Source organism: Odocoileus virginianus, chromosome 16, assembly GCF_023699985.2.
Source record: "Odocoileus virginianus isolate 20LAN1187 ecotype Illinois chromosome 16, Ovbor_1.2, whole genome shotgun sequence".
Taxonomy (NCBI): domain Eukaryota; kingdom Metazoa; phylum Chordata; class Mammalia; order Artiodactyla; family Cervidae; genus Odocoileus; species Odocoileus virginianus.
This window is the reverse complement of record NC_069689.1, coordinates 44,182,377-44,203,414: the sequence shown is the minus strand read 5'-3', so window position 1 is coordinate 44,203,414 and position 21,038 is coordinate 44,182,377. Positions and strand designations below refer to the sequence as shown.

The window sequence follows — 21,038 nt, the reverse complement described above, 5'->3', positions numbered from 1 at the left end:
TATAAAATTTGGCTTTTTTTTTTTTTTTTTTTTTTTTAGTTTTTTCCATTAAGAAGGTTAGTGAATTAAATCAGACCAGGGCAGATTTGATGTATGAAGTTTATAATATGTGTACATTCTTTTTCTCTTTTGTTATATTTGGAATCTCCCAACTGAAGTGTAATGTTACTAAACTAATTTGCATTTATGTAAGTGCTCATTTATACTTTCTTGGTAACAATGATGTGTTTATAATATCTTAATTTGGACAGCACATCTTTAATATCAGGTTCTGGCCTTTCATTTTCATCTCTATGAATATTTGAAATATATAATGTACATATTATACTAGCATATATGTATTACTGTATAAAAATTGAAATTGAAAATGTTTATGTTAAACATTCTCATATAATTGTAAAGAAAATAACTTAAACCTGCAAATATATTTTAAGAACTTACCTCCATCCTCTTTTAGTAATTGGTGTTACCTTACCAAATTAAAGTGCATAAATTATTAAATTTAATTAGATGAAAATGAAACTAACAGTTTTCTCTTCCTTGTTCTTTATTTACAGCCCGGTTTGCCACCTCAGAATTTCTCAATGTCTGTCACAGTCCCTGTGACCAGCCCCAGTGCTCTGTCCTACACTAACCCAGGGAGTTCACTTGTGTCCCCATCTTTGGCAGCCAGCTCAGCATTAGCAGATACAAGCATGCTCTCTCCACCTCAAGCCACATTACATAGAAATGTATCCCCTGGAGCTCCTCAGAGACCACCAAGTACTGGCAGTGCAGGTATGTACTGATACTTATTCTTCTGATTCTTTAAAAGAATGAAAAAATTAATTGCTAATATGAACAATTTCTTATTCTGCTACTTTTAATGTTATTGCTTTGGTAAGCAAGAGTCACTACTACATAATTGCCCCCATTTTCAAATATTTTTTTTTGTAAGTCTGTGGCTCTAGCATTGTACAGGTATTGTGGAACAAATAGAGAACCTGCCTATTTTGGAAAATAAGCTTTCCATATCATGGGGATGCTACACCTACACAGGCAGAAAATTTATTTAGGATATCATAAAGATTAAAAATTGATTGTGATCCAGTTGTGTTAAAAAATCAATGGAGAGATAAACTCACTTAGAATGAGAGCATTTTCTGCATCCCCCTCTGCCTTATTTGTTCATTAACTCAGACACTTGAGGTACATTTACTGCATCTCTGTGTATAATGCGGTTATCTCCTCTCCCATTATTCCTAGATTTTATAGCACTCTATTAGCACTGCCCCCATTCTTGTCAATATGTACTTATTTGGTATTGAGTCACAAGACGGCAGACATGTCCAGAGCTTGATAGATAAGTGCCTGTATATTAGACTACATCATAACGCTGAGTTCAGACTGGGCTAGTTTTTATTTTCATGTTTTTTAGGAATGAAGTGAGGGTTACCTCTGGTCAATTCATTCTCATTCAGATAAGGAGAATCAATTCACATTCACTCCTTGCCCTCTCTCCTGTCTCTGTAATGTTAGGTGGGATGTTGAGCACTTCAGACCTCACAGTGCCAAATGGAGCTGGAAGCAGCCCAGTGGGTGAGTGAATTCTTACTGCTTCACTTTGTTGGCATCTGTCTTATCTGAGATAAAAGGAATACTGTCCCTCGAACAAGGGTTTCTACGAGGTGAAGAGGAAAATATGGGATAAATGACTAGAGTAGACCATGTCACTTTATGATTTGTTTAGTTATTGCTTTCACTAATACTTTAGGGTTTTTGATACCCCTGTGTTATTCCTCATATCTTGGCCTTACATTCACTTATTCATTCAATAAATATTTATTTTATGCCTCCTTCATAACAGACATTGTTCTTTTCTAAAAACTAAATTGCCTTAATACAATTTTTACATTAAGATAATTTCTTAAGGAGAAGCTTTCTGTGTCACCTGTCCCTACCAAAATCAGACTGTTAGCAGACCGCTGTATTTTACAATTGTGTGAAATGTTTTCAGGGAGATTGCCATAGGAAGAAATTGTGGGCCTAATTAAGAAGTCTGTCTCCAAAGGATCAGTTTTGATCGTCACATGTGGAGCATTCACGTTTTGTCGTGGTTGCTGCCAGATTGTCTCTTTAGCTTTGGAACCCCTTCCAAGATGACTTGCAGTTTAAAAATTTCATAAATGTGAATGCCCAGCCCTGAAATCCTGGTAAAGATAGATTATGATCTTAAAATTACAGAAACATGGCATATATGTCATAGAGCCGCAGGAATAACTATTATTTTGGGTTACCATCAGATTTAGTTGTGTTGGTCTCTTCATCTAGGATAATCCCAGTTACCTTCATTTTTATCTGAAAGCAATTTCCCTTCCTCTTTTAGGTATTGTGTGTTTAGAGAGAGATCTGAAAACAGATCACTTACAGGAAAAATTCCCTATTACATATGTTCAACCCACTTATTCCAAAAATGTGAGGAGCTGCTTCCCTTGTGCCTCAGCTGGTAAAGAATCCGCTTGCAATGTGGGAGACCTGGGTCCCACCCCTGGGTTGGGAAGATCCTCTGGAGAACAGAAAGGCTACCCACTCCAGTATTCTGGCCTGGAGAATTCCATGGACTGTATAGTCCATGGGGTTGCAAAGAGTTGGACATGACTAAACAACTTCTACTTTTCTGCCTTAAGAAAATTTTGATGATTGAATAACTTAATTTAAAATGATGAGAAAGAAAGAAACAGACATTATTTAATGAGAGTTACAAAACATATAGTGACCTAAAGTAGGAATAAATGCCTGATTGTTTCTGCCTCTGTATTAATTGCTGTTTTAATGGACTCAAATAGATAGGACCTGTTGTAGGATCTTTTTTAACAGATAATTAAATGTGGAGAAATTCATACAGGTCTTACCAATTATACATTAGGACTGCTATCTTTGTAACTGTATTTCCTAATATTTATAGTTTCTTTTCAACTCTATTTTAGTTGTTTACATGCCCATATACTCTTTTTATATTGCATTTTCCCATATGCTTTTATTCTCCCAACACTATGCATCTTGCTCTCTTCTCGACTTTCCAGCCTGCTTAAGGCTAGAATCAATAATTTCTATTTTGTTTAATATTAATTTTGGCTAGTTCTTAGTTTTAGTTCCAAAATTATTTTTATTTCATAACTATTTGAAGATTTCTAATGTGTTTTCCCTTTGCCTTTTTTTTCCCTCTCATCCTCTGACTTGATAAACATTGTTCTCCTTCCTATCAAATAAGTCTTTTAATTCTCTTCTTGCTTTATTTTTGGTTTTTGTACTGTCCGTACTTCCCTAAAGCTTTTTCTCTGTTCTTTCTTATCTGCCATGCAACTATAAATCTAGACTTTGCTGCTCAGTTTTCTGTGTTCCATTTGATGATTTCAGACTCAGATTTTGTCACCGTCTTAATTTGACCTTTTACATATTATCTAATCCTGTTACTTTTATTTCTTTTTTAAATTCATGTTTCTTTTGTAAGCTTCCTCTCCTAGTTTCTAGACCCTCGGGCTTGGAGGGTCACATTAGTTACACTCTTCAAATTATGGCACGTCATCTCAGCATCTCTCAGTATGCTGTTCACTTACCCCTTTATACTTCTATTCCATTCCTGTTCTCTTCCTCTCCCACCCCCAGTCCCCAGTCATAGGCAACTGTTTTAATATGTTTAGTGCTAATAGTGTTAATTAATCGTATTAATGATGATGGCTAGTGAACATGATTTTTTTTTAATTTAAAATTTAAGTATTAAGATATTTTAACTGCTTAGTGAGTTACTTGAAAGTCTATTTCTGTTACTACACAGTAATACAGTATAACCTCAGTCTTATGACACATCAGGATTGAATGTCTTGATTCCTCACTGGTTCATACTCATATATACCTATTTTACCTGTGCTAGGTGTATTTCTACTTTTTCTACTTGTTTGCTTTATATCCTAAGTGATGTTTTTGTTCTAACTGCTTATTAATATGTACCACCTTAGAATTCAGATTCAACTAAGTAGAAACATTGCATCACTTAATCCAGATACCAAATGGAAGTATTTATTTTTGTGTAGTACTTATAGCATACATGTTTCTTGCTGTAAATCACCCCCCGCCCCAATAAATGGTCTCTCATAGGTATTGTAGACCTATTGTTAGTTTTTGTGAAGAAGAGTCAGAAAATATATTTTAGCCTATTTTCAGCAATCATGCCATTTTGGTTTAGTAGTTTGGAAAAATAGTTTAAACTCAATTTTATCCCTGAAATCTTTTTAATGTAAAGATTAAACATTTTAAATTCCCATAAAAATTAAGAAGAAAATATATTAAAAATTGTGGATATGATTTCTCATCTACATTTTTCAAAGTATGTTTCTTGAAACTACATGAAAAGAATTACTTATCTATATGAGTGGCAAACCTTGTACTGAGTAAAACTAAACAGGTTTCTTTACTGTAGGACTTCTCAGAGCCTTTACAATGCTAACCTGTTTAGCATTTTTACTAATGCTTTAAACTGTGGTTATTCAAAGTGATATTACAGTAGAACCCTTTTTTTTTTTTTCCTAATGAAGAATCATCTTGCAGAATTCAGTTCAGTCGCTCAGTCATGTCTGACTCTTTGTGACCCCATGGACTGCAGCCAGTCAGGCTTCCCTGTCCATCACCAACCCCCAGAGCTTGCTCAAACTCATCTCCATCAAGTCAGTGATGCCATCCAACCATCTCATCCTGTGTCATCTCCTTCTCCTCCTGCCTTCAGTCTTTTCCAGCATCAGGGTGTTTTCCAATGAGTCAGTTCTTTGCATCAGTTGGCCAAAGTATTGGAGTTTCAGCTTCAGCATCAGTCATTCCAGTGAATATTCAGGACTGATTTCCTTTAGGATGGACTGGCTGGATCTCCTTGCAGTCCAAGGGACTCTCAAGAGTCTTCTCCAGCACCGCAGTTCAAGAGCATCAATTCTCCAACACTCAGCTTTCTTTATAGTCCGACTCTCACATCCATACATTACTACTGGAAAAACCATAGCTTTGACTAGATGGACCTTTGTTGGCAAAGTAATGTCTCTGCTTTTTAATATGCTGTCTAGGTTGGTCAGAGCTTTTCTTCCAAGGAGCAAGCATCTTTTAATTTCATGGCTGCAGTCACCATCTGCAGTGATTTTGGAGCCCCCCAAAATAAAGTCAGCCACTGTTTCCACTGTTTCCCCGTCTATTTGCCATGAAGTGATGGGACCAGATGCCATGATCTTAGTTTTCTGAATGTTGAGCTTTAAGCCAACTTTTTCACTCTCTTTCACTTTCATCAAGAGGCTCTTTAGTTCTTCACTTTCTGCCATGAGGGTGGTGTCATCTGCATATCTGAGGTTATTGATATTTCTCCCAGCAATCTTGATTCCAGCTTGTGCTTCATCCAGCCCAGCGTTTCTCATGATATACTCTGCATATAAGTTAACAAGGCTGACAGTATACAGCCTTGCTGCTGCTGCTAAGTCACTTCAGTCATGTCTGACTCTGTGCGACCCCATAGATGGCAGCCCACCTGGCTCCCCCATCCCTGGGATTCTCCAGCCAAGAGAACCCACTGGAGTGGGTTGCCATTTCCTTCCCCAATGCATGAAAGTGAAGTTGCTCAGTTGTGTGTAACTCGTAATGACCCCATGGGCCGCAGCCTACCAGGCTCCTCCGTCCATGAGACTTTCTAGGCAAGAGTACTGGACTGGCTTGCCATTGCCTTCTCTGATACATCCTTGATGTACTCCTTTTCCTGTTTGGAACAAGTCTGTTGTTCCATGTCCAGTTCTAACTGTTGCTTCCTGACCTGCATACAGATTCCTCAAGAGGCAGTTCAGGTGGTCTGGTATTCCCCTCTCTTTAGGAATATCACTGTTGTGATCCACACAAAGTCTTTTGCATAGTCAATGAAGCAGAAGTAGTTGTTTTTTTTTTTTTTTTTTAGTTTCCTTGCCTTTTCTAATATCCAGAGGATGTTAGCAATTTGATCTCTAGTTCCTCTACCTTTTCTAAATTCAGCTTACACATCTGGAAGTTCTTTGTTCATGTACTGTTGAAGCCTAGCTTGGATTTTGAGCATCTCACTGACATTTGAAATGAGTGCAATTATATGGTAATTTGAACATTTTTTGGCATTGCCTTTCTTTGGGATTGGAATGAAAGCTGACGTTTTCCAGTCCTGTGGAACTGCTGAGTTTTACACATTTGCTGGCATACTGAGTGCAGCACTTTAACAGCATCATCTTTTAGGATTTGAAATAACTCAGCTGGAATTCCATCACCTCCACTAGCTTTGTTTGTAGTAAAGCTTCCTAAGGCCCACTTGTTGTCACACTCCCGTATAGCCAGCTCTAGGTGAGTGATCATGCCATTGTGGTTACCTTAGTCATTAAGGTGTATCATCTTTTGTATCATTATTTTTGTATCATTCTGTGTGTTTTTGCCACCTCTTCTTAGGTCCTTGTTGTTTTTATCCTTTATTGTGCCCATCTTGCATGAAATATTCCTTGGTATCTCTAATTTTCTTAAAGAGATCTATAGTCTTTTCAATTCTACTGTTTTCCTCTATTTCTTTGCATTATTCACTTAAGAAAACTTTCTTATCTCTTCTTGCTATTCTCCGGAACTCTGCATTCAGTTGGGTTTATCTTTCCCTTTCTCCATTGTCTTTTGCTGCTCTTCTTTTCTTTCTCTTCTTTTCTTAGCTCCCAGACAACCACTTTGCCATCTTGCATTTCTTTTTCTTGGGGATGGTTTTGGTCATGACCTGTACAGTGTTACGAACCTCTGTCAATAGTTCTTCAGGCACTCTGTCTACTAGAACTAATCCCTTGAATCTGTTCATCACCTCCACTGTATAACAGATTTGATTTAAGTCATACCTGAGTGGGCTAGCTGTTTTCCCTACTTTCTTCAGCTTGAGCCTGAACTTTGCAATAAGGAGCTGATTATCTGAGCCAGAGTCAGCTCAGGTTTTGTTTTTGCTGACTGTATAGAGCTTCTCTATCTTCGGCTGTAAAGAATATAATCAATCTGATTTTTATATTGACCATCTGGTAATGTCCATATGTGGAGTCATCTCTTGTGTTTTGGATGAGAATGTTTGCTATGACCAGTGTGTTCTCTTGGGAAAACTCTGTTAGCTTTTGCTCGGCTTCATTTTGTATTCCAAGGCCAAATTTGCCTGTTACTCCAGGCATCTCTCGACTCTCTACATTTGCATTCCAGTCCCCTATGATGAAAAGGACGTTTTTGTTGTTTTTGTTGTTAATTCTAGGAGGTCTTGTGGGTTTTTATAGAATCGTTCAACTTCATCTTCGACATCGGGGCATAGACTTGATTACTGTGATATTGAGTGGTTTGCCTTGGAAACGAATTGAGATCATTATGTCATTTTGGGTACCTGTAGAATAATAAAAAAAAATTAAATACCCTCCCAGACCTTATTATTTCTGCTTGACATGCAAGCAAATTACAAACTAAAAGCACAGTTAGGAGCATACAAAATAAATGAAAGCCTGCATTAAAAATGGACAATAGAACCAGCTTCTTAGAAACTCCAGGGTTTGGGATTAGTAGGCACAAACTTTGACTTTAACATAGCAGTATTTATTGTATCAAGGAAATAAAAAGTAGATTAAGAATTTTGTCCAGAGAATTGGAATCTTTAAAAATGAACATTTAGAACTAAAAAATGTAATAGTGTTTAAAACTTATTAAGTGGGTTTTGTAAGAGATTTAGTAAAAGCAAAAGGGAGAATTTAGTGAATTAAAAGATAAGACAGGAACAGTGTTCAGAATTTTTGAGATTAAAGGATGGATAATTCAAAAGAAGATTAAGACCTACAAGGTATAGTGAGAAGTTATAACATAGTTAAAATTGGAGTCCCAGTAGGCAAAAAGAGAGAAAATTGGCCAGAAGCAGTATTTGAACAGATAATCACTGAGAGTTTTCTAAACCTGACAAACACATCAAGCCACAGATTTCAGAAGGCTTATAAAACCCATGTGGGATATAGGTAAAGTTGTGCTTTAAGAGAAATCTGTCTTTTAAAACAGAAGGCTGGAAAACCCTGAGCTAAGTAAGACTGTATCTCTATAGGAACAAGTTAAAGAAGATTAGAAGTAAGTTATAAAGATAAGAGCAGAAGTTATTGAAATGTTATATTTGTATCAATGTTCAATTCAAAATATATTCTAATTTCTGTTTTCTAATTTCCATCATAACCTCTTTTTTGATCTATGGTTATTAAAAGTGAATTTCCTAATTCCAAATGCATGGCGTTTTGTAGTTATCTTCGGGCATTGTTTTCTAGCTGAACTGTTTTGTTACCAGAGTACTTACCCCCATATGATTAAATTCTCTGAAATTTGTATACTTGTGTGTGTGACTCAGCATGTGGTCAAATTTGGTTCTTTGCACACAAAATGACATTTTTTGTTTTTATACAAAAAGAATGTAAACATTGAAAAGAATATTTATTCTATACTGTAAGCAGAGATTGTACATGTCACTTGTTTTAACCAAATGTTTTATACTTAAAATATGCAATAACTTATTGTATTTGTCCACATTTCGAGACTTATGGTAGACCAGTTCCAGGTGGTTTCACTTTACCTTTAAACTCCCATTAGTTTTACTGATTCTGTCATTTTCAAATGCATAATACATTTTCAGGTGAACCCCCCATTTGCCTTAATCTTATTTTAACTTTTTTGGAGTCTTCTGTTTCTAAAAGCTGGAAGGCTTCAGGCCCATGTCCTATTGAAAGGAGAAGCATCCTTGAACTTTTTAAGTGTTGAATAACTCTGAATAGTCATCGAAAGGACTGATGCTAAAGCTGAAGCTCCAGTATTTTGGCCACCTGATGGCAAAAGGCCAATTCATTGGAAAAGACCCTGATGCTGGAAAAGATTGAGAGCACGAGGAGAAGTGGGTGGCAGAGGAATGAGATGGTTGGAGGGCATCTCTCACCCAATGGACATGAGTTTGAGCGAACTCCAGGAGATAGTGAAGGATAGGAAAGCCTGGCGTGCTATAGTCCATGGGGTCACTAAGAGTGGGATATCACTTAGCGACTGAACACAACAACAAAACTCAGGATACGGAGAGACTTGCTAAATAGGAAACCAGAGAAAGCCTAACCATAAAGGAAAGATTGATCAGCTTGCCTGTGTTAAAATTTGAAACCTTTGTTCATCAAGATACCATAAAGAGAATGAAAAGGCAACATAGAGTCAGAGAATATATATGGTGTACATATAAAACAGGACTTTTTATGAAGAATACATACAAATTATAAAGCAAAGGAAAATTTCATTTTTAAAAATGCGCATGAAAACAGACATTTCAAAAAGCTATCCAGGTGTCTAATAAACATGTGAAAAGAAGCTTGTGATTCAGTAATCAAGGAAATGCAAAATTAAAACCACAGGATAGCACAGGAAAGCAGCTAAAGCAAATTAGATAATACCAAGTGTTAACAAGAGTATGGAAAAGCCCAAACTCTTATACACTGATGATGGTAGTACAAATTGGTGTGATCATTTTGACATTATCCACTAAAGATGCAAATACGTTTATTCCATGACCCAGCATTTTCACTCATCTTTCCATACTAGAGAAGTGCATATTTGCACCATGAGCACCAAGAGATATGTAAAAGAATGTGTATGTCATTATTCATTACAGCCAGCATCTAGAAATAATCCAGATTTCTGTCCACAATAGAGTAGATGAGTACATGGTAGTATCTTTCGCGAAGTAATTCTGTACCTCAATGAATATGAAGGAACTGTAGCAGTAATCAAACTAGCAGTATTTGGGGTTCTAGCAAGGTTCTCTTTCTTGGTCTCCTAATGGTTACATGGTTCATATGGTAAATCCTTGATCCTCTAAGTTTTTGTTTTGTAAAATTTTCTGTATATGTATTAAAAGTTTTAGAAATACACTTTGCTGTTAAAAATAATTATAATCACATCTGTTGAGATACTTAAAACTATAATTGTATAGTAGTATATAAGACAGTTGTATAGTAGTTATACTATTAATTGTATTCAGTTCAGTTCAGTCGCTCAGTCATGTCCGACTCTTTGCGACCCCATGAATCACAGCATGCCAGGCCTCCCTGTCCATCATTGTATAGTACTATTAATTGTATAGTAGTTACACTATTAATTCTGAAGTTTTGAGAGAAAAAAAGTTCAGACATTCACACTCACAAAGATTTAGCAGCCTTTTGAGTCTGAGTGTTACTGTCTGCATGTGGCAGCTGATAGGCAGCTTAATCTTAAAATCATGAAGCGAGTCAGTATAAAGATAGGCCAACAACAGCCAAGGATGGCAAAGTGGAAAGCTGGAAAGACTGTGGATCCTCCATGTTGAGCTTTGAAGGCACAGAGCCTGCAGCCACCCTCAAGTCATCTTATGTGAGAGAATAGATTTTTCCCATTCTAAAGAGAGAAAGGAAATAGGAGATAGAGACACGGGTGTAGAGAGCAAATCTGGGGATAACAAGGGGGAGGAGGTTTGGCTTTGGATTAACACATATACACTGTTGATACTGTGTATAAAATGGAAAACTAATGAGAATATCCTGTACAGCACAGGAACTCTACTTAATGTACTGTGGTGACCTGAAGGGGAAGGAGATCTAAGAAGGAGGGAATTGTATGTATAGCAGGTTCATTTTGCTCTACAGTGGAAACTAACACATTGTAAAGCAACTATACTACAATAAAAATTTAAAAGAGAAGAAGATCAAATACAAGCCACACGTAATATTTGATAAAAAGATAAGTGTTTAGTGTACTTAAATGTGCAATGCAAAAAAGAAACCCAACTAGTATTTTTAAAATTGAAAAGGATGTTCATTGTTGATAATAATCATAAATTCAAATGAAAACGAAAACAAAAATCCCCACCTAGTAATTGCCAACTATTGCCACTTTTTACTGTGACATAGAAAGCTGATGAAGGTGGATAAAGCTGATGATCTGTTATGTGTTTGTAGCATTGCAAATTAGTAACAGTCATTTTGTAAAGTTATTGACAAAATGTTTCAGTAGTCATAAAAACACCTGTTTTCCTCTAAGATGTGTAAGAAATGTGTAAGTTATCTCATTTCTAAGAATCTCTCCTAAAGAAATCAATCAGATTATGCAGAGGTTCCTTGCAACGTTATTTCTAGTAGGGAATAACAGGAAAATATCAGCATATTCAACATACGAAAATTAAGTAGTTTTCAACTCAGTTCCTTTTTAGTTGTGATTTAAAACTATGCCAAAAATATATACATGGAAAGGAGAAGAAACCCAAAATGATTATAATAGTTAGAATAGTGGGAATGTGTATTTTCCCTTGTTTTTTCTAGTTTTTGAACTTTGTTGTTCTTGTTGAGTCGCTGAGTCCTGCCCAACTCTTTGCAACCCCATGAACTGCAGCACACCACCCTTCCTTGTCCTTCACTATTTACTGGAGTTTGCTCAAACTCATGTCCATTGAATCAATGATGCTATCCAACCATCTCATCCTCTGTCGCCCTCTTCTCCTATTGCCCTCAGTCTTTCCTAGCATCAGGGTCTTTTCCAGTGAGTCAGCTCTTTGCATCAGGTAGCCAAAGTATTGGAGTTTCAGCATCAGCACCAGTCCTTCCAATCAATGTTCAGTGTTGATTTCCTTTAGGATTGACTGGTTTGATCTCCTTGCAATCCAAGGGAGGACTTGCAAGAGTCTTCTCCAACACCACAATTCAAAACCATCAATTCCTTGGCACTCAGCCTTCTTTATGGTCCACCTGTACATGACTACTGGAAAAAGCATAGCTTTAACTGTATGGACCTTTGTCAGCAAAGCGACGTCTCTGCGTTTTAACATGCTGTTGTCTAGGTTTTGGAGAAGGCAATGGCACCCTACTCCAGTACTATTGCCTGGAAAATCCCAGGTGGAGGAGCCTGGTAGGCTGCAGTCCATGGAGTCACGAAGAGTCGGACATGACTGAGCGACTTCACTTTCACTTTTCACTTTTATACATTGGAGAAGGAAATGGCAACCCACTCCAGTGTTCTTGCCTGGAGAATCCCAGGGATGGGGTCGCACAGAGTAGGACATGACTGAAGTGACTTAGCAGCAGCAGTGTCTAGGTTTGTCATAGCTTTTCTTCAAAGGAACAAGCGACTTTTAATTTCATGACTGCAGTTACCATCCACAGTGATTTTGGAGCCCAAGAAAATAAAATCTTGTCACTGTTTCCACTTTTCTCCCATCTATATGCCATGAAGTGATGGGACTGGGTGCCATCTTAGTTTTTTGAATGTTGAGTTTTAAGCTAACTTTTTCACTAGGTTCTTTAGTTCCTCTTCAGTTTCTGCTTTTAAAGTGGTATCTGTCTATCTGAAGTTGTTGATATTTCTCCCAGCAATCTTGATTCCAGCCTGTGAGTCTTCCAACCCGGCATTTCATATGATGTATTCTGTGTATAAGTTAAATAAGCAGGGTGACAGATACAGCCTTGACAACATGGTACCTCTTCAGTCATAAAATTATTACAGTAAACTAGAGCATTCATTTGTGTTTTTTCTTATAAAATGATTTTGTGAGTATATTATATATGTTGTCCAAATAAAACCTGCTAGTTTTGTACGTATTATAAATTGTATACATTTATCATAGAGGCAGTCTGCTTATTGAATATGGTTTACTAAGTAAATTTCTCTAGAGAGAATTTTCATTTAATACTCAGGTAATGCTATAATTCAGATGATTTTGGGAACTCTTTAACTTTGGGCCTATGTTCAAAGATCAAGCATAAAGTAAAGTCACCAAAATTCAGCAATTTCACTTTTCTAAAACATGTAGAGAAAGAGAAAAAAATATACTGGAATAGAATGAGCTCAGTGAGATCTTGGAGTTGATTAGGGTTGAGTGAAGGTAATAAGGATTTGCATTACAACAGAGGCAATGACAGTTAAAAAGAAGAGATAGGTAAGGAGAAAGGGATTATAAAGAAAGACTAGCAAAGCTTAATAGCTCTGTGAAAATGAGGATGGGCGGCGTGGAGGAGACAGTAGAACAGTCATTTAAAACAGGTTGAGGTTGAAATGACAGCAGCATATCTGGGGGAACGTTCCCACCACATGGTTGTGTATAGCTTGGAATTAGGAGACACAAAGAAGAAATACAGTTTTAAGAGTCATTTTGAGGCAGTGGTTGAAGCTATGGGGATGCATGAAGGCTCTAAATAGAGAAGGAGAATGTAGTGTTTCAGGGACTGTGCACTCAGAAGAGGTTTAGAGGGAATACAGAAGAACCTGAATCTCATGATTTTCTGTTTTAGATGCTAAGTCTTTAATGGACAGAATCCATGTTCTTCATCATATAGAAATTTTCATTGAATCAAGTAAATAAGTCATCAGTGATTTTAAAACCCATCATCTTTTTAAATTTTAGAAACTTCATTTCCTTATACAAATGACATAATTTTGTAGACTTTAAATATATTTTTATTTATTTACTTGTTTATTGAATAATCTGCTGAAAGTTTGATTTTATGAAAAATTTGTCAACTATGGAAGAGTTAATTATTAACCTTGCTTTGGATTTTTCAGAATCTTTGGAGATTTTCAAAATCCTTCCCATGTCAGTTCAACTTCTCAGATAGATTCATAGTAATAAGCCCTAGAAGAATGGAATTAAGAACATGGGAGTGCTTTCCAGCCACTTCAGTGCAGTATTTCGGCTGATAAGATATTCTGAAATAGGAGCCAGATTGATATAATTGAATGACTTGCCTTAGAGCTATAAGACCGTAATTAAGATTAGCTTTGTCATCTTTCCTGCGGTATTAGTATGCAGTGCTAAGCATTTTTGTCACAATGGTATCAAGGCATAAGTTATCATAAAACCTGAAAACACATTTTAATAAAAGTCACATTATATTGGTTTTATTCATTTAGAGTCAGTACTTTATTCCTAAATTTATAGGCTGTGACAAGATGAGTTATATACTTAAAAGTATATACTTCAAAAGTCTGTCCCAACAATATCTTCTTTTTGGTCATAAAAAATGAACTGGAAGTAAGATGGCATACGTTAGGTAGTATATCACTATACTCCACAAAATAATGAATGGTATATCTGTCTCAGTCTGGCAAGTTACCAAATGCTTATTACATCATCTTGTAATCATCCGCTGCAGACTCCCAACTTCACACGCAGAAATGTCATGCATTTAGGTCCCCTTTCATTCTTATAATTTGATTCTCATGGGTTACTCTGGTACCATATCTAACTGAAAAATAGTATAGATTCCTCATGGAAAAAGCTAGTATTTCTTATGCATTTTTCTAAATTATACCTTTGCATCATTTTATAATGTACTTGAGAGGAAATACTGCTTTATCCTTCAGGTTTGAGTGCAAATCAAGTAAATAAGAATCTTTTATATATTATCAGAGAAATTAAGAACACATTCATGCCTTTTTTTTAAGAGAAATATTTTTAATCTGTACTTATTAATGTCAATCTTCCATTCTGTTGGTTTCTATTAAACCTTCCTGCTTTTGTGTAAAATTATTTGATGAGCATTTTATATCCAGATGACTTGCTTAGCAGTTCAGTTCAGTCACTCAGTTGTGTCCGACTCTTTGTGACCCCATGAACCGCAGCACGCCAGGCCTCCCTGTCCATCACCAACTCCCGGAGTTTACTCAAACTCATGTCCATTGAGTCTGTGATGCCATCCAACCATCTCATCCTCTGTCGTCCACTTCTCCTCCTGCCCTTCAGTCTTTCCCAGCATCAGGGTCTTTTCCAATGAGTCAGTTCTCTGCATCAGATGGCCAAAGTATTGGAGTTTCAGCTTCATCATCCGTCCTTCCACTGATTCAGGGCTGATTTCCTTTAGGATTGACTGCTTTGATCTCCTTTCAGTCCAAGGGACTCTCAAGGGTCTTCTCCAACACCACAGTTCAAAAGTATCAATTCTTCGGCACTCAGCTTTCTTAATGGTCCAACTCTCACATCCGTCCATACATGACTACTGGAATAACCATAGCTTTGGCTAGATGGACCTTTGTAGCAAAGTAATGTCTCTGCTTTTTAATACGCTGTCTAGGTTGGTCATAGCTTTTCTTTCAAGGAGCAAGCGTCTTAATTTCATGGCTTCAGTTAGCATCTGCAGTGATTTTGAAGTCTTTCGCTGTTTCCGTTGTTTCCCCATCGGTTTACCATGAAGTGATGGGACCAGATGCCATGATCTTAGTTTTCTGAATGTTGAGGTTTAAGCCAGCTTTTTCACTCTCCTCTTTCACTTTCATCAAGAGGCTCTTTAGTTCTTCTTCGCTTTCTGCCATAAGGGTGCTGTCATAGGCATATCTGAGGTTATTGATATTTCTCCCCGCAATCTTGATTCCTACTTGTGCTTCATCCAGCCCAGCATTTGGCATGATATACTCAGCTTATAAGTTAAATAAGCAAGGTGACGATATACAGCCTTGTTGTACTCCTTTCCTGATTTGGAACCAGTCTATTGTTCCATGTCCAGTTCCAACTGTTGCTGCTTGATACGCGTACAGATTTCTCAGGACGCAGGTAAGGTGGTGTGGTATTCTCATCTCTTTAAGAATTTTCCACAGTTTGTCATGATCTACACAGTCAAAGGCTTTGGCGTAGTCAGTAAAGCAGAAGTAAATGTTTCTCTGGAACTCTCTTGCTTTTTTGTTGATCCAGCGGATGTTGTCAGTTTGATCTCTGGTTCCTCTGCCCTTTCTAAATCCAGCTTGAACATCTGAAAGTTCACAGTTAATGTACTCTTGAAGCCTACTTGGAGGATTTTGAGCATTACTTTGCTAGCGTGTGAGATGAGTGCAATTGTGCAGTAGTTTGAACATTCTTTGGCATTACCTCTCTTTGGGATTGGAATGAAAGCTGACCTTTTCCAGTCTTGTGGCCACTACCGAGTTTTCCAAATTTGCTGGCATATTGACTGTCGGACTTTAACAGCATCATCTTTTAGGATTTGAAATAGCTCAACTGGAATTCCATCACCGCTGCTAGCTTTATTCATAGTGATGCTTCCTAAGGCCTACTTGACTTCACATTCCAGGATGTCTGGCTCTAGGTGAGTGATCACACCATCTTGGTTATCTGGGTCATGAAGATCTTTTGAGTATAGTTCTTCTGTGTATTCTTGCCACTTCTTAATATCTTCAGCTTCTGTTTGGTCCATACTGTTTCTTTCCTTTATTGAGCCCATCTGTGCATGAAATGTTCCCTTGGTATCTGTAATTTTCTTGAAGAGATGTCTAGTCTTTCCCATTCTTTTGTTTTCCTCTATTTTTCTAATTCCTAAGGAAAGTTAAAAAGTAGGAATTAGGTGATTAAAGTTATAGAAATCACAAATATTTAATGAAGACCTGATTGGCTGCTAACAAAATAGGACAGCTATAGGTAGAGCTGTAAAGAAGAAGTACTTGGTGAAGATAAGGCTGTAGAGCTGAGTGCTAAATAAGCTTCAGTTTAAGGAGATGCCCTGAACTTAGTAGGAATGCCCTTGTTTTCTTGTGAGAATGGATGAATAGGTTGGTCTCAGGCATCTTCTTATATCCCCCATCATCTTGGTCCTCAGTCCGAGAGATCCCTTAGGAACATCCTTGTGTTTCAAGTTTCTCTCAGCAGGTCCAAGTAGTAAGGCTGGAGACAAGTGGTGTTAGTCTTAATGTATTTCAGACTAGGTTGTTTGTTTTTGTTTTTGTTTTTTTGCTTATTCAAAGATAACATGGTTATGAGTTTTATTATAAGAATCACTTGAAACCTGGGACTGAGGAAAACATATTTGTACCAAAATATTTTAATGACTCGTTTCATGTAATGAGTGAATTCCCTTTTTTCCAGGGAATGGATTTGTAAACTCAAGAGCTTCTCCAAATTTGATCGGAACTACTGGTGCAAATAGTTTAGGCAAAGTTATGCCTACAAAGTCTCCCCCTCCTCCAGGTGGTGGCAATCTTGGAATGAACAGTCGAAAACCAGATCTTCGAGTTGTCATCCCCCCTTCCAGCAAGGGCATGATGCCTCCACTGGTATGTTAAACCTTTCTTAAATTTCATTCTTTAAAACATGCATTTTATACATAGGATATGTTTTCCTTTGGAATTTTCTGTACTTCCATGAGATCTAGACCTTTTCCTAATGAATAATTCTATTGGAAATTAGCATTTGAAGAGACAAGTCTATTTTGAATACACAGAAACAGATGATAAAAAAAACCAGAGATAAACCTACTTAATGGTTATTTAAAATTAAAGCTAAATATGGAGAAGTTATTAAGTTAATTTTCATTTACTGGACTGGAATCTTTACTTAGAGATCTCATCCTCAATTTAATAAATTAAACTTGACTTAAGTACTTCTCTGTGCTTTTGCATACTTTCAGTATCTTTAGCATATTCTTTTCTGTAAAAAAAAACTCTTATTTGTTAGAAAGTTCTCCATACAAAGAGAACTATTGTAGAATAGGAAAGAATGCATCAAAACTTTGGCTAATAAGTTTTTTTGTTTATTCCTTCTCAAATAACCTTCCCATTTAACTCTATGAAGAATACAGGTATTCCCACTCTAGCCCTTAACAATGTTCCAGCATCGTTTGGTTTTGAATCCTGGGGTCTATGAAGAAGGGGAGAACATTTATCACCTTAGCTTTCTACAGAAAAAGTTATATATGCAAGTTTCAACTGTTTGACTACGATCAATCAATGTGGTGTCCCAGGTGGTCTTTCTACTAGGCAGCTGCTGAACTTGCAATTTGATTGATTTTTAAGTGATTTTTAAGCAGTGCTATCAGGGTTTAGATAATTATTCTACACTGTACTTTATGGGTTCCCAGACATCTTTGTATGCATTGTATCATTTGAATCTCAAACTGTGATCTTGGCTAGGTAAGATAAGGAGACCAAGGGAAAGGTCAGTACTGGTCCAACATAGTGCAAGAGAGCCAGAACTAAAACTCATCAAGTCAAAAAGTAAAGTACTTTTTCATTCAGAGATATAGAAAACTGAAAACTTGCTCCCAGCATTACACTAAAAAAATGTTGGATGAGCAAGTTCATAGTTTTCCTTGAACACATTGTAGTATTGAGATTTCAGGGCAACCAGCTAGCCCAGTCTCTAGGGAGGGACAGATACTGCAGGTAGAGGACGTTGGAGCACTGACTCACCCGGGCAAGACACAGGTAATGAGTTAAGCTAGGGTGGTTGGTGAATTGCTGGAGGCCAAGTATTCACTGGCATAGCTCTGTAAAACCTCTGGGATAGTGATATAGGGCAAGTCTTAAGCTCTCTTGCAGAAAAAATTGGGAATGTTCTGAAAAAATCTCCTGTTTGGTATACAGCTGGGATCAGGGAAGAGCAGTCACTACAGTATGGGCAAAAAGTTTTCTCTGGGTACTTCTGTTTCACTCCTATGGAATAGGAGTCTTAATCTCTGAGGAGATAAACAACACAAATGGTCACCCTTAGGAGACTGGAGAATTTCCACTGTACTGGGGAAATGGGAAAGGGAAATTCTCTCAGCCTTCAGTGAAGGAGAAGGAACAGTGCCATAATCATGGCAGAATTTCTGAGAAGGCTACAGCCTAATGCATAACACAAAGGAGAAAGCTTAAAACTGAGAATGTAGTATTTCTCTTTGGGGGAAAAACAAGCAAAAAACCTCTAGCAAACCAGTCTCCTACTGCCCCCAGAGGCATTTGAGGCCTGTGGTAACTATACTGAAGGTAACAATACCAACAATGAAACACAAACTCAGCCTAGTTCTTAATTAAATTAACTCAAACTCTACACTAAAGGCCTGGCAGGAGGAAGACCTATAGGTCTACTGTAAGTAAAAATTGCCCAAACTGAAATGTAAACAGAAGCTGTTACTGTTCTCAGTCGTGTTTGACTCTTTTCTACCTCATGGACTGCAGCACACCAGGGTTTCTTGTCCTTCACCATCTCCTGGTGTTAGCACAAACTCGTGTCCATTGAGCCGATAATGCCATCCAACCATCTCATCCTCTGTCTCCCACTTTTCCTCCTACCCTCAATCTTTCCCAGCATCAGGGTATTTTCTAATAAGTTGGGTCTTCACATCAGGTGGCCAAAGTATTGGAGCTTCAGTATCAGTCCTTCCAGTGAATCAGTTCAGTTCAGTCACTCAGTCGTGTCTGACTCTTTGCGACCCCATGAACCGCAGCATGCCAGGCCTCCCTATCCATCACCAACTCCTGGAGTTTACTCAAACTCATGTCCATTGAGTCTGTGATGCCATCCAACCATCTCATCCTCTGTCGTCCACTTCTCCTCCTGCCCTCAGTCTTTCCCAGCATCAGGGTCTTTTCCAATGAGTTGGCTCTTCGCATCAGGTGGCCAAAGTATTAGAGTTTCAACTTCAACATCAGTCCTTCCAGTGAACACCCAGGACTGATGTTGGATCTCCTTGCAGTCCAGGGGGCTCTCAAGAGTCTTCTCCAACACCACAGTTCTGGTTAACTTCCTTTAGGATTGACTGGTTTGATCTTGGTTTGCTGTCCAGGAGGCTTTCAGGAGTCTTCTCCAACACCACAATTCAAAAGCATCAATTCCTTGGCTCTCAGCCTTCTTTATGGTCCAACTCTCACACCCATGCATGACTACTAGAAAAACCATAGCTTTGACTAGATGAACCTTTGTCAGCAAAATGATATCTCTGCTTTTTAATATACTGTCTAGGTTTGTCATGGCTTTTCTTCGAGGAATAAGCATATTTTAATTTCATGGCTGCAGTCACTGTCCACAGTGATTTTGGAGCCCAAGAAAATAAAATCTGTTGCTGTTTGCATTTCCCCTCATCTATTTTCTATGAAGTGATAGGACTGGATGCCATGATCTTCGTGTTTTGAATGTTGAGTTTTAAGCCAACTTTTTCACTCTTCTCTTTCACCTTCATTGAGAGGCTCTTTAGTTCCTCTTCACTTCTGCCATTAGGGTTGTATCATCTACATATCTGAGGTTATTTATTTCTTCTGGCTATCTTGATTCCAGCTTGAGCTTCATCCAGCCTGTCATTTCGCATGATGTACTCTGTGTGTAAATTAAATAAACAGGGTGACAATATACAGCCTTGACGTACTCCTTTCCCAATTTGGAACCAGTCTGTTGTACCATGTCCAGTTCTAACTGTTGCTTCCTGACCTGCATACAGATTTCTCAGGAAGCAGATAAGGTGGTGGGGTATTCGCATCTCTTTAAGAATTTTCCAGTTTGTTATGATCCACACAATCAAAGGCTTTATCATAGTCAGGAAGCAGAAGTAGATGTTTTTCTGGAATTCCTTTGCTTTCTCTATGATCTAACAGATGTTGGCAGTTTGATCTCTGGTTCTTGCCTTTTCTAAATCCAGTTTGTACATCTGAGGGTTTTCTCGATTCATGTACTGTTGAAGCCTAGCTTAAAGGATTTTGAGCACTACCCTGCTAGCATGTGAAATGAGCACAGTTGTACAGTAGTTTGAACATTCTTTGGCATTGCCTTTCTTTACGATTGGAATGAAAGCTGATCTTTTCCATTCCTGTGGCTACTGCTGAGTTTTCCAAATTTGCTGTCATATTGAATGCAGCGCTTTAACAGCATCATCTTTTCAGATTTGAAATAGTTCATTTGACATTCCATCACCTCTTTGTTCATAGTAATGATTCCTAATGCCCATGTAACTTCACACTCCAGGATGTCTTACTCTAGGTGAGTGATCATACCATTGTGGTTATCCAGGTCATTGAAACCTTTTTGTACATTTCTTCTGTGTATTCTTGCCACCTCTTTTTAATCTCTTCTGCTTCTGTTAGGTCCATACTGTTTCTGTCCTTCAATGTACCCATCTTGCATGAAATATTCCTTGGTGTCTATTAAGGTTCTTGAAGAGATCTCTAGTCTTTCCCATTCTGTTGTTTTCCTCTGTTTCTTTGCACTGTTCACTTAAGAAGTCTTTCTTCTCTCTCCTTGCTATTCTTTA

The 21,038-nt window shown here is 37.6% G+C and overlaps 1 protein-coding gene across 17 annotated transcripts in view; it reads left to right on the top strand.

The window, feature by feature from the left end:
* Positions 1–21,038, top strand: part of MEF2A (myocyte enhancer factor 2A) — a 190,530-nt gene that overhangs the window by 147,032 nt on the left and 22,460 nt on the right. For 15 of the 17 annotated variants that reach the window (XM_070478148.1, XM_070478156.1, XM_070478165.1 and 12 more), the window contains 3 exons: positions 558–777; positions 1,519–1,578; positions 16,904–17,091. In XM_070478148.1, coding sequence (XP_070334249.1) covers positions 558–777; positions 1,519–1,578; positions 16,904–17,091 — 468 coding nt within the window. Of the gene's footprint in view, positions 1–557; positions 778–1,518; positions 1,579–2,399; positions 2,486–16,903; positions 17,092–21,038 lie in introns of those variants that run through there. The other 2 variants (XM_070478161.1, XM_070478163.1) reach the window with 2 other exon arrangements.